Source organism: Diaphorina citri, unplaced genomic scaffold (genome assembly GCF_000475195.1).
Source record: "Diaphorina citri unplaced genomic scaffold, Diaci psyllid genome assembly version 1.1 scaffold3976, whole genome shotgun sequence".
NCBI classification, from domain to species: domain Eukaryota; kingdom Metazoa; phylum Arthropoda; class Insecta; order Hemiptera; family Psyllidae; genus Diaphorina; species Diaphorina citri.
The window spans coordinates 1-13,772 of record NW_007381375.1 but is presented as its reverse complement, the minus strand read 5'-3'; the positions used below and the strand labels follow the sequence as shown (position 1 = coordinate 13,772).

At 35.4% G+C, this 13,772-nt stretch overlaps 2 protein-coding genes and 1 long non-coding RNA gene across 4 annotated transcripts; 1 reads left to right on the top strand and 2 right to left on the bottom strand.

Moving 5' to 3' along the window:
• The first annotated feature begins 4,037 nt into the window (after nucleotides 1-4,037).
• LOC103520720 (gamma-aminobutyric acid receptor subunit beta) lies at nucleotides 4,038-5,620 on the top strand. Of its 2 annotated transcripts, none has more exons than XM_017448604.2 (3): nucleotides 4,038-4,301; nucleotides 4,463-4,599; nucleotides 5,048-5,620. In XM_017448604.2, exons 1-3 carry the CDS (start codon nucleotides 4,178-4,180, stop codon nucleotides 5,354-5,356), a joined length of 570 nt encoding a protein of 189 aa, XP_017304093.1. In that variant the 5' UTR covers nucleotides 4,038-4,177; the 3' UTR covers nucleotides 5,357-5,620. The 2 variants fall into 2 exon arrangements, with proteins under 2 accessions (XP_017304093.1, XP_017304094.1); XM_017448605.2 differs by having other exon boundaries at nucleotides 4,043-4,301; nucleotides 5,051-5,620.
• A 5-nt stretch (nucleotides 5,621-5,625) lies between these two features.
• On the bottom strand, nucleotides 5,626-13,196 carry LOC103520719 (the record flags this gene model as incomplete). Its single annotated transcript, XM_008485820.1, is given in 4 exon segments — nucleotides 5,626-5,659; nucleotides 6,684-6,746; nucleotides 12,377-12,510; nucleotides 13,061-13,196. Coding segments are annotated over 4 exon segments (367 nt in total), but the record flags the coding sequence as incomplete, so codon positions are not given.
• LOC113472126 lies at nucleotides 7,299-8,130 on the bottom strand. The gene is made up of 2 exons (XR_003394570.1): nucleotides 7,878-8,130; nucleotides 7,299-7,575 (listed from the first exon to the last, which is right to left on the bottom strand). It is a non-coding gene; the product is annotated as an uncharacterized LOC113472126 (long non-coding RNA).
• Nucleotides 13,197-13,772: the final 576 nt, after the last annotated feature.

The following is a 13,772-nucleotide window of genomic DNA, read 5'->3' as shown; positions in this document are numbered from 1 at the left end:
CAGAAATTCTTACTTTGAGAGAAAAGTAAATTCCTTTGGGACATTAAGTTAGGATGGCCCTGTATTTGATTAATAATACTTTATGGTAAATCTGTAATTTAGTAAACAAGTACAAATGCTTGAATGTATTAAAGAGGTTTTTTATTTGGCTGAATATTTTTTTATTGTAACATATATTTTCTGATTTTTGGTCACTTTGGGTCAGTCTGGTTTGGATGGAAAGCTGTTAAACCTTGATTTGGGTAGAATTCTGGCCACATTATTCTGAATTAAAAAAGAAAGAAAGAAAATGTTATATTTGGATCAGGATGATTCAGGATATTTCAGCTAAATAAAAAACCGCCCTCATGTAAATCCCCCATTGCACGTGTCTTTATCATTTGGCTTTTCCCTTTAACTGTTGATTTGAGTGACTTTTGGTATTGGTCCAGTTGTTTTACTGAGTGTGGTTTGAAAATATCTTCTGCAAAATCTTTCATCTTGGGTTCGTCTTTCTTACAGGAATTGTTCATCATTTTCTTCAAAATTATTAAAACTTTTCAATCCCAAATATTCGAGTTATTTCCTATGGGGCAAATTTAAAGCTGAGGTCCTTTTTCTGTACAAAATATGACTCTAGGTAGACAGTTTTGCATGCACTCTTTATCATTTGGCTTTTCCCTTTAACTGTTGATTTGAGTGACTTTTGGTATTGGTCCAGTTGTTTTACTGAGTGTGGTTTGAAAATTTGGTTTCTGGCCATCTCAGTCAGTTTTAACTAAATCAAGCTACGAGCTACGTCTACATGGTGTTGATCAACCCACTTCCCTATAACCATTACGCAACGGCAACTTCGGACAAACACAAATAAACGATCGACATATTTGTGTTACAAGAATTGCTAGGTTTTCAAATAGCTCCGCCTTGCTTTGTCTTTCAATCGTGGGTGAAAACTCCCTGGCGCTTCTACGGAGATAAAATTTAACCATTGCGATAGTAATACGAATCCCATTTTGAGCTTCTGCACATGAGCAGTTTGATCTTCTGCGCATGAGTAGAAGCCAAAACTTAAACATCATAGTTTTCGTTATGATTATTGGCCAAACGAAAAAGTACATAATATTCTTACAGTAAAGGCTTTGAAATTTGGGACTTCAACATTGTGTAGACAAAAGTTCCGAAAATTAGTAGCGTTTTAGATAGAAGCGGATGTAAAATATTCTTACAGTAAAGGCTTTGAAATTTGGGACTTCAACATTGTGTAGACAAAAGTTCCGAAAATTAGTAGCGTTTTAGATAGATTCCTGGCAAGTAGTGTCGATGGCAGTATGCTTCTTTGCTAGTCCTCGCATTATGCAAACAAGCTTCAGAGGGTAAAATGTGGATTTAGCAGCTCCATCTCATATACCTTGGCTTCGGAAGGTGCGTATTTTCTGAGGAGATTCTTGGACCATTTCGAGTATGAGGTGAACAAAAAATTAATGAGGTGAATGCCAAAAATCATCAAATCATAATCAAAGGACCATAATGATGCAAATTATCTGAAAAGAAGAAAAAAAAGGCAATCTTGTCATAATGGATTTCCCAACACAAATCAGACAATCAATGATCAAACCAGATAACAAAGTGGCAGATAAAATTGGAATAAAATGATAAGAAAAGTGTGGATATCTTCGAGAAAGCAAAGTGATATGACACCCATTGTCTGAAAATATGAATCCTATTTCTTCAGTTGGCACTGTTAGATTTGAGTTTGCGTTTTCACAAAGTGGCATATTGGAAAGAACAAATCTTGGAAAAACTTGTACAAAACACAAATGAATTCAAGTATCATGGAAAAGAAAAGCGAGACAAGATTGATGATCCATGTATATCTCAGTACAGCTATCATTGAAAATGACACAGATGGGCGATGGAACATCTCAACAAGTGACCAACATTCCTGATCTGAGGAACAAACTTCAATATTATGAAACTGGTGTCAAGTAGTCTGGTTCCAGTCCCTTTTAGAAAATAATTGCACAACCAAATAACGATCAGAATATTTAGAAAATAAATGCACCATTTTTTATAATATTAATTAATTGTAAGTAATTTATCTTTGAAATGTCATCTTCAACAGTTAGGCCCTTAGTTTGTTCTTTTTCTATTTTGATGTTCGATTTTTCATTGTTTACTATTCCGACCTCATGCATGCTCCCCTATTTTGGAGAAATGACGGCATCTTTCTAATTTTTCATTAAATGCTATTTGAGATTGGAAATGTTGGAGCTCAGCAAGTATTACTTAACGATCATGTTGATCAAGGCTTAGGATTGCTACTTTTTGCTGGGTTAAACTTTGATTTAAATAGATTTTTCATGTTCAACGAGCGATATTTTTATCTATGGTGCTAGTATTAAATCTTTATGTATTGACTTGCTTGACACCAAAAGGATACCAAGAGGCCCTAGGTCCCGTCCTGTAGGGCCTCTTTTTTTATGTATTGTAATTTTATAATTGAGTATTGCTTTCTTATTTATCCTAATACCTTTTCATTACGTATTTTTAAACATATGAGTCTAAATCAAAACGCCATGCATGTCTTCTAAACATTACTTCTATAACCTCATAACTCGTAATGCTTTATGTACTCTACATTTTAGATTTCTATCAAATCAATTTATAGGTAACATTTAAAAGATAACATACCTATGTATGTATGTATGTATGTAGGTAACTTCTCCCGAGAATCATAATTAACTTTTCACTGGGTTATTGAACGAACAGAAAGTTCCAAGATTTACCTCGCCGATTTCTCGACGTAGCAATTCAGTCGGTTCCATAATCCTAGTGTTACAAAAAGGTAAAAAAATAACTAGAGACCCTGAAATTAGTTTTATTGGGGTAAGGTAATCTTGCCTTTTTTACTGGTCTTACATTACATTAATAGATACGGGGACTTTTTTAACGAAATTCCCGAGGGCGGTTTACTGGTCTTACAACCAGATCCTGTGGACTTCACGGGATTAAATGATCTCCGAAATAGCCAGCAGTCACTGATATCGCAGGACTTGAGAATCTCAGCTTTTTGTGAGAGTTTCAAGACAAGGGCCAATATACCTTCAGGTGTTGAGCTGGTTTAAATCCCAGCGAAAAGGCAAGGCATGGAAGTGTGACATGACTTCAGCAGTTGAGCAACAGTGCGTCTCAGACATATGACAAAAAACCAGCCTAAGCATGATGAAAGTAGCTTAGTTCCTTTTCGTGCTAGACTGTTGATCTAAGAGTGATTTACCTATAGGTACTGGATAAAATCATTAAAACTACCTGCAAGTATTGAGCTAATATTGGACCCTATGTCTTTATTTTGAAGATTTGTCGACCATCACGGTCGATACAGAAAGCTCTCAAGACATATCCAGATTCTTACGTAATTAGTAATTTAATATATTTTTGCAATCCCTTCAACAATATTACAGCACATTGACAGTTGAGACTAGGTGTAGAATTTGTAGAATGCTTAATTATTAGTGAGGTAGAAACCTAATGAGCTGTAGATTCTTGCAATCCGTTTGGATCAACTTTAACCTCGAAGTGTGGCCTCGTACATTGAAACCTCTCTTAACGGACACCTCCGAATAGTAGATGAAAGTACCTACTCTATGCTTTAAGTACTCTACATTTTAGATTTCTATCAAATCAATTTATAGGTAACATTTAAAAGATAACATACCAATGTATGTATGTAGGTAACTTCTCCCGAGAATCATAATTAACTTTTTACTGGGTCACTGAACGAACAGAAAGTTCCAAGATTTAACTCCCCGCTTTCTCGACGTAGCAATTCAGTCGGTTCCATAATCCTAGTGTTACAAAAAGGTACAAAAATAACTAGAGACCCTGAAATTAGTCTTATTGGGGTAAGGTAATCTTGCCTTTTTTACTGGTCTTACATTACATTAATAGAAACGGGGACTTTTTTAAGGGAAATTCCCGAGTGCGGTTTACTGGTCTTGCAACCAGATCCTGTGGACTTTACGGGATTAAATGATCTCCGAAATAGCCAGCAGTCACTGATATCCCGGGACTTGAGAATCTCAGCTTTTTGTGAGGGTTACAAGACAAGGGTTAAATAGGGGTCTCCAAGAAGCTGACTCCACACCACTAATATCCTCGTTTCTCTTCTCCCCCACCAGAGTACGCCACGGTCGGTTACATGGCCAAGCGCATCCAGATGCGAAAAAACCGGTTCATGGCCTTACAGAAAGTCGCGGAGCAGAAGAAAACAATAGAGGCGACCGGACATCCGGGCCAGCTTGGACTTGGACACGGGCCGCCAGGTAAGTCTTGGATTGGGCGTCTTGGAAAATATTCAGAAATAGCCTTGAAACAGTATCCTATATTTCACTGTTTTCATCATATGTGTCACGGTTTTCATCATGTGTTTCACGATTTTCATCACATGTTTCACGGTTTTCATATGTTTCACGTTTCTGTCCAGGTCACGGGACGTTGTCTCACAGCTCGCACGGAGGGCATGCAGGCCACGGCCACAGTCACCATAGTCATCATGGCGGCCATTATGCACCACATGGGCATCACGGCCCGCTGGTGGACGATCATATGCCCAAGCAAACAGTGAGTATCGCACGCCAGAACTCTTGTTAGGTTAGAGCGTGGGTTCTGAACTTGGGGTGTGCGTTAGGTTAGAACATGGGTTCTGAACTTGTGGTATGCGTTAGGTTAGGTGTTAGGACATGTTTTTTTCTTTTTCTTTTCAACGGAGTACGTATACGTATTACGTATACCACAGGTCGTGAGTGCCCATCTCTGTGGCCTAGCGGGAGTACTGACTCTTAAACCGGAGGAGGTGGGTTCAAATCCCAGAACTTGCCAAGATCTAGTACTTCAAAAGACCACAAATGTGTCACGTGGTACTATTTATTGAATAGGTTGAAAACTCTTGGGTTCGGGTATCGGGGTGAAGACATAAGGCATCAAATATGGCGTAGGCATTAGTATTGCATGTGAAGCGACCCGCTCGCGCCGTGTCTCTTGTAAGTGGTTGGACCAACATTGGTTCCAGGAGGTGCGGTTCAAAGTGTACGATCCCAAAGCTCACTCCAAAGGAGGCACGCTGGAGAACACGATCAACGGCCGGAGTACGGACGAAGAGGCCAACGCCCCCCCGGGGCCTGGAGGCGGCGCCCATCTCATTCACCCGGGCAAAGACATCAACAAGCTGTACGGCATAACGCCGAGCGACATCGACAAGTATTCGCGGATCGTGTTCCCCGTGTGTTTCGTGTGCTTCAACCTCATGTACTGGATCATCTATCTGCACATCAGCGATGTGGTGGCAGACGATCTGGTGCTCCTCGAAGAAGATAAGTAACTCGCACCCTATCCCTTCCCTCATCTTGGCCGAGGCCCAAGACCTCCCCTCTTCGAATACTTTCTACTCCTACTTACCACTTAGATGAACTCTTGTGGTAGAATCAAACACTTTGACTTTCCGAGATGTCGCCTCCGAGTGCACTCAACCTCGTGAGGACAATTAATTAGATAAGATATACAATATACCTTCAGGTGTTGAGCTGGTTTAAATCCCAGCGAAAAGGCAAGGCATGGAAGTGTGACATGACTTCAGCAGTTGAGCAACAATCCAGTTACCTTCTTCTCCTCCTGTGACGTCCTTCTGTAACCATGACAACCAAGATATTGTTTATATTGTAACCATGACAACCGGGATGATAATTTCCGGGATAATAATTTCCCACCACGCTTTTCATTGTAAACGGATTTTTTTTAATTTTTATGGCGCCTTCAGAGTGTGTTCACTCAAACGCATCGTGTGCAAAATACTTCAAGGTTTGTTATTATGATAAATACCAACGAGTACAAGAATCTAGTTTGGCGCGAAAGTGGAAATATTGGGAAGGTGGGAAACCCAGTGCCTCTTCATGTGCCTTTTGTAAAGCCTCCTTCTGCATAGACTTGGGTACTATTACCGCATTTACCTTGAATAGACATACTGATATTCACTTATCCAAACAGTCTCTGGGATAATAATTTCCCACCCTAAAAACCACTAAAATAAAATAAAACTGTATAAAAAACCTAACACTGACCCCATATAGACCATAAAAATGCATTTTTTAAAAGAAAAAAGCGACCCTTTGTATTTTGCCCGTTAAAGGGTTAAATTACCATGACAACCGAGATTTTATGTTTATTGTAACCGTGACAAGCGAGATTTTGTTTCTATTGTTACCATAACAACCAAGATTTTAATTCAAAACTAATTTGACAACCAAGATATTGTTTATATTGTAACCGTGACAACCGGGATATTATGTTTAAATTACCATGACAACCGAGATTTTATGTTTATTGTAACCATGACAAGCGAGATTTTGTTTTTATTGTTACCATGACAACCAAGATTTTCATTCAAAACTAATTTCTATTTTTTTTCCCCCCCCCTTAGGTGTACAACGGAGGTCTTATCGTTCCGAAATCGAGATTTTATGTTTATTGTAACCGTGACAAGCGAGATTTTGTTTCTATTGTTACCATAACAACCAAGATTTTAATTCAAAACTAATTTCTATTTTTTTCCCCCTTAGGTGTACAACGGAGGTCTTATCGATCCGAAATCTAAAGAGAGAAGCGTCACTTAAAATCTTTGATAAACTTGTTAATTCTGAGCTCTGACTTACCATTTCGACATCTTCATCATCTTTGCCGTCCTTGTACGAACGCTTTCTGACGGTTTTGCGGGCCTGAAATCAGAGAGCGGATAGATAAACATTCCAGGGGGGTGGGGGTCAGCTTCAAAGAGATGCAATAGAGACGACAATGCCTAATTTTTGATACACCGTAGGAATGTGTCTACTTTCTAGAAACTGGACAAGAGTATCTTTCTTCCAATCAGAGCCGTAGATGCTAGGTATCCTGAAAATAAAGATTGTACCGGAATGTTACAACTATCCCTGTCTCTTAAATAATAATCAAACAAAAAAGTATTTAATTCTAACATTATTGCGTACGTGTATCGTACGTAGTTACGAAGGTACTTACGTAGTGTTCCAAAACTACTTTCTAGAAACTGGACAAGAGTATCTTTCTTCCAATCAGAGCCGTAGATGCTAGGTATCCTGAAAATAAAGATTGTACCGGAATATTACAACTATCCCTGTCTCTTAAATAATAATCAAACAAAAAAGTATTTAATTCTAACATTATTACGTACGTGTATCGTACGTAGTTACGAAGGTACTTACGTAGTGTTCCAAAATAAGATGGCTACCCAATCTAGTAGTGAATTTATGTTCACATGATTTTCAGGAGGATGTTCACTTAACTGAATTATTTCGAAGGAAAAAAAAAGTTCAAATAATCTCTCATTTTTTTCCCCAAATAACATCAGACATAGGATTATGTTACCTTTTTCCGCCCTTCCGATCTCTGTCGGAAAATAATTTTCTACCAGTAGGTACTAATATTTTTCTGGGATCTGCCCTAATATTAATTACAGCATACGCTTTTAGTTTCACCTTTGGCACATCTTTGAAAATGAACACTCTCCTCAATTCATATTTATGAAGGTACCTTCAGTACACTTGAAAGAATTTATGTTTACATGATTTTCAGGAGGATGTTCACTTAACTGAATTATTTCGAAGGAAAAAAAAAGTTCAAATAATCTCTCATTTTTTCCCCAAATAACATCAGACATAGGATTATGTTACCTTTTTCCGCCCTTCCCATCTCTTTCGGAAAATATTTTCTACCAGTAGTTACTAATATTTTTCGGAGATCTGCCCTAATATTAATTACAGCATATGCTTTTGTTTTCACCATTGGCACATCTTTGAAAATGAACACTCCTCAATACATATTTATGAAGGTACCTTCAGTACACTCGAAAGTTTGAGCATTTTAAATTGGTATTTATTAGTATTTTAATTTTATCACTTAGGTAGATGTTTCCGTTAATTTATTTTAGTTACCCCCTCTTTTGTGTTACCTTTATAAAAGAACCTCTCACATTATTATTAAATAATATAAAAAAGATATATTATATTAAAAAAAGTATTAATAAAAATTGTGAATAAAATCTGCAAAGCTCTAAGTCTACTTAGTAAAACTACACCCGTTTGTTTTTATTTTCTAGAGCTGAATTGGACAGACACCGTTTTTATTTCATAGCAATTAAACAAACAACTGCTACATTAGACACGTCTGTGTCGTAGCATGCCCAAATGCCCATCCCGTAGTATGCCTTCGAATCTCGTCAATATAGTTCTCCGTAGCACTCTCTCCATCTCCGTGGAACACAATGCTGTTCTCATCAACCTGGGGGGAAAACAGACCAGTAAAAGATTCAATACACCATAACATGCATCTTAATATAAAATAGAAAGACTTCATAGGAAAAAGTAGTACAAGGTGTAGTGAGCTGAAAAAACCATTTCAGTGAGCTGAAAAAACCTATGAAGAATATGATCTTGAGTCATTTCAACGAACAGAAATTAGATCACTTTGGTCGAGTAAAGGTAGGAAACACTACAAGCACATGATTTTGAGCAGTTTCAGTGAGCTGGAAAAAAACCCCTCCTATGAAACGTATGGGAAGTCCCGGGTACATCCAACCATACACTGCCTCGACAACATAGAATAGCAAAATATTTTTTGTGTTTTATCTATGAAAAGTTAGTATTTTGCAATAGATTGTTTTGGGTTTTCTTTCGTAATGAATATGTATTTGTAAAATATTTTGCTAGAATGTGAAATTATAAAAAATTCAGAAAGAGATATCGTGCTCATGAAAAAGATGGATTCGTAAATTGAAAATGTAGGCACAAAAAATTGAATATTTTTATTTTTAGTTCCTTTCCTCCAAAAAATAAATAACGCTCAAATAAGTATTTATAATTTTAAATTAAATAAAATAATAGTTCGAATAAAAAATATATAAAATGTATCAAAGCACATAAATAATGCCATCAATGTATTTGGATTACCCTACATCTTCAGGAATAGGTATAATATGTTACCCAGGTATTGAATGTTGAGTAAAATCTTATTTAGTAAATTTTCCTCCAAAAAATAAATAACGCTCAAATAAGTATTTATAATTTTAAATTAAATAAAATAATAGTTCGAATAAAAAATATATAAAATTATCAAAGCACATAAATAATGCCATCAATGTATTTGGATTACCCTACATCTTCAGGAATAGGTACAATATGTTACCCAGGTATTGAATGTTGAGTAAAATCTTATTTGTAAATAATGTGCCAGGTAATATACATTAATTACCTTGATATGTACTGAAAATATTGTAGTTACCAGGAGAATAGATAAATTAGAACAAACAAATATATTACAGGTGTTTAATATTTAGACTAAAGATTAAACAAAATCTAGTCTCAGAAGTATTCAATAAACAATAACCTCGTTCATATTAACTGATAAATCTTGACTGATAAAGTAAACTTTGATGAAGAAAATTATTTGTGTGCTTGTAGTTTCCTTCAACATGAAAATTGTATTGTATTGAAAAATATCACGAATACTTTTTAATTTGTATTTTTTAAAGTAATATTATTTATATTGAAAACTGTATTAGACTAAATATTATATAAAATAAACAATTTTTTGTATAATTTATCTAATTACTTTAATATTATTTAAATTTAAGGTTCTGAATGCCAATTTGTGTATAACATTTAATTTCAATGTGTCTGGTTTTGTTGACGAGATACACTGTCTCCAAATACCTAAACTGAGACAAAAATTATTTGCGTCATAATTTTAAAAATAATTTAAACTTTTCTTTGAAGAAGAAATACAAAACGGATCTCATGTTTTCATTTTATTTATTTTTCAACGCCATCAAAATATTTTTTGTGTTTTATCTATGAAAAGATAGTATTTTGCAATAGATTGTTTTGGTTTTCTTTCGTAATGAATATGTATTTGTAAAATATTTTGCTAGAATGTGAAATTATAAAAATTTCAGAAAGAGATATAGTGCTCATGAAAAAGATGGATTCGTGAATTGAAAATGTAGGCACAAAAAATTGAATATTTTTATTTTTAGTTCCTTATAGGTAACTTCAAACACTCAAAATCAACTAAAAAAAAAAAAAATAAATAAATAAATTCTCTCTATCAGTCAACACTTTAATTCGTCCTGTGTAGGTAGATTAAGGCCATCCTTCCTTTTGACTGATCTCCAAAAGTTTATCCAAAATTGATGTGTTTTCTGTGGACGTCCTTTATAATTTAAACTGAAAAAATATACTTCAAATTGAAAAATATATCAAAGTAGTAGCAAAATACTCGTAGCTAAGAAACCAATCTGTATTAAAAAAAAAAAAAAAAAAAATGGTAATCAGCTAAGGAACGAGCTCCAAAAGTTTATCCAAAATTGACGTGTTTTCTGTGGACGTCCTTTTATAATTTAAACTGAAATCAAATTGAAAAATATACCAAAGTAGTAGCAAAATACTCGTAGCTAAGAAACCAACAAAAATAATAACAACACTTGATTAATATGAATTTATGAAACCAGAAATATCATTATTGATCATTTCTCACCAAGTTTTCATTTCATCACATACCAATTTACCAATCACCCTTCACTTACATGGTTACATAGTTACATACCCATCCTTATTTTTGATTTTTTTTCCCCATTTTTCAAAGAAGAAAATAAAAAAGACCTTTAATTTCAACACATAAGCCCATTTCTATGTATTTCTTTAATTCATTTTAAAATATCCTCTTTCACATTTAAACCGTCTATTTTTAAACGTTTATTTCACCAGGAAAAGAAAAAAATTAAACATTTATCTTTGTCTTTCAATGTGTTACGTGTTGTGTGTATTCTTAGATGTTTAAAATTTACGCAGACGCGTAGGTCTATGTTGTAAATCTGTTAATATAAATCTCTTCAGAAGGGAAATGCTGTTTTAAATAATATTTATCAGGATGTTGTATTACCTACAAGTTGGGAAAGAAATTTGAACCCATTGTAATACTTGATGAAATAAACTCGAGAGCACGGAAACCGGGGTAGTTGGTGTTTCAGTCGAACCTGTCTGGGACTAAATGGGAAACCTGGATAGAAAGGGGGAAAAACAAATCATGGCCCCTTCATTTATGGTTGTAATTGGGGAATGGATTCCCCAATCCAACTAGACAGGTTCAACTTTCCAATATCTTCACTGAAAAAAATTCTCGAGGGTTGTAAAATAATAAATAAATTGACATCTTATGGTGCCAACTAATAACATTAATAAAAATAAAAGATTTCCATTGGCTTTCTCATTCAAGAAAAATGGCTAAAAAGATCATAAAGTCGACCGCGCTGGATTTTCAGCTCTTGAGTTTAAATGACATCTATCAAACCATGTTGTCTAGGTACCTTTCCAAACCTATTTATAAACATAACCTATTTATAAACCAATTCACAAAGCCTATATCTTTCAAAAAGCGATTCAAACTTCATAATGTATTACAAATAAATCATATCTCATCTTATACCTTTCAAAAACGAGAATGATTTAGATTAAAATAATCGCTAAATGTACCTACTTACCATCCAAGTCTGGTTCTGATCTCTATCGGCCACATGTCGATTGTTCTACTTTCTAGAAACTGGACAAGAGTATCTTTCTTCCAATCAGAGCCGTAGATGCTAGGTATCCTGAAAATAAAGATTGTACCGGAATGTTACAACTATCCCTGTCTCTTAAATAATAATCAAACAAAAAAGTATTTAATTCTAACATTATTGCGTACGTGTATCGTACGTAGTTACGAAGGTACTTACGTAGTGTTCCAAAATAAGATGGCTACCCAATCTAGTAGTAAATTTATGTTTACATGATTTTCAGGAGGATGTTCACTTAACTGAATTATTTCAAAGGAAAAAAAAGTTCGGTTTTTTATAAACTTTTTTTTTTTTTTTTTTTTTTACCTTCATTTCTTTTTTTTTTAACGTATATTGAAGTGTGTCAACCTAATGAACTTGTCATTTTTCATTACTTGGACCTTTTTTTATCATGGACACTCGTTGCTGTGTTGAAAGCACAGGAGAGGTTAGGTAGTAGAACACCCGCGGTAGACGATATTTTTATTTTTATTATTATTCTTTTTTTTCTTTCTTTCTTTCTTTCTTTCTTTCTTTCTTTCTTTTTCTGTTGTTTTTCAAACCGTGACGGTTGTTAAGGCGGTCTCTTCTTGATCCCTTGTGTGCCGCGTCCATTTTAGTTTCGAACTATTGGACCAAACTAACTATCCAGGGCTAGAAGTTAGTAAACTCAGTTTAGCGGTGGGTTAGGTGGAAGAGAGACAGAGTAGATTGAGAGAGGGACGAGTAATATACCTGGTTTACCTTGGCCAACACATTGACCAAACTGATATGATGAGCGTACGCCTTGCAGTGTTTGAGAGCCTCTTCCCGGGATCCGAGGAATAGGTTGCAGATACGACACAGATGTCCTTCACTCTGCACCACGAACTCCGTACCTGATGAGATGAGGGGGATATATTAGAATTAAAAAAAAAAAAAAAAACTGTCTAGCTGGGTTAGAATTTTAAAAAAAAGGAAAAACTGTCTGGATGGGTTAGAATAAAAAAAAGGAAAAACTGTCTGGATGGGTTAAAATTAAAAAAAAACTGGGTTAGAATTTAAAAAAAAAGGAAATAAAATTAAAAAAACTGGGTTAGAATTTAAAAAAAAAGGAAAAACTGTCTGGCTGGGTTAGAATTAGAAAAGAAAAAAAGGAAAAACTGTCTGGATGGGTTAGAAGTTAGAATTAAAAAGAGAAATAAAACGTCTGCACAATGCCTACCATATGTACATAGGTATTTATTTATTAGCAATTTAAAGGATTGAAACATTCTCATATCAATCCCAAGAAGCCAGTCTAGTTGGCTTGGTTGGTAGCGCGTCTACCTGGTAAGCGCTGGGTCGCGGGTTCGATCAACGCCCGGGAGGCCATTATTTGTAGAAATAAGAAAACAAAAAGAATTGAAAAAGAAAACCCCTCTTAGTAAAAAAAAAATTTGAACTCACCAGCTGGTATGAGAGCGTTGTAGCGTACGAACGCCTTCTTAGCGTATTCATCTTCACTCAGGTTTCGAATCTCGTCAATATAGTTCTCCGTAGCACTCTCTCCATCTCCGTGGAACACAATGCTGTTCTCATCAACCTGGGGGGAAAACAGAACAGTAAAAGATTCAAATACACCATAACATGCATCTCAATATAAAATAGAAAGACTCCATAGGAAAAAGTAATACAAGGTTACAAGTGTATGAGCCATTTCAGTGAGCTGAAAAAACCTATGAAGGATATGATCTTGCTTGAGTCATTTCCTCACAACCCGGGGGGGGGGGGGAACAGAAGAGTAAAAGATTCAATACACCACAACATGCATCTCAATATAAAATAGAAAGACTTCATAGGAAAAAGTAGTACAAGGTGTATGAGCCATTTCAGTGAGCTGAAAAAACCTATGAAGGATATGATCTTGAGTCATTTCAATGAACAGAAATTAGATCACTTTGGTCGAGTAAAGGTAGGAAACACTACAAGCACATGATTTTGAGCAGTTTCAGTGAGCTGGAAAAACCCCTCCTATGAAACGTATGGGAAGTCCCGGGTACATCCAACCATATACTGCCGTTTTTGCTCGGGACATTTGATTTGACGTCATCGCCTACGGAAGCGTATGCCGTGACGTCAAAGTTCACGATTTACCGGCATTTTTTTAATCGATTTATCT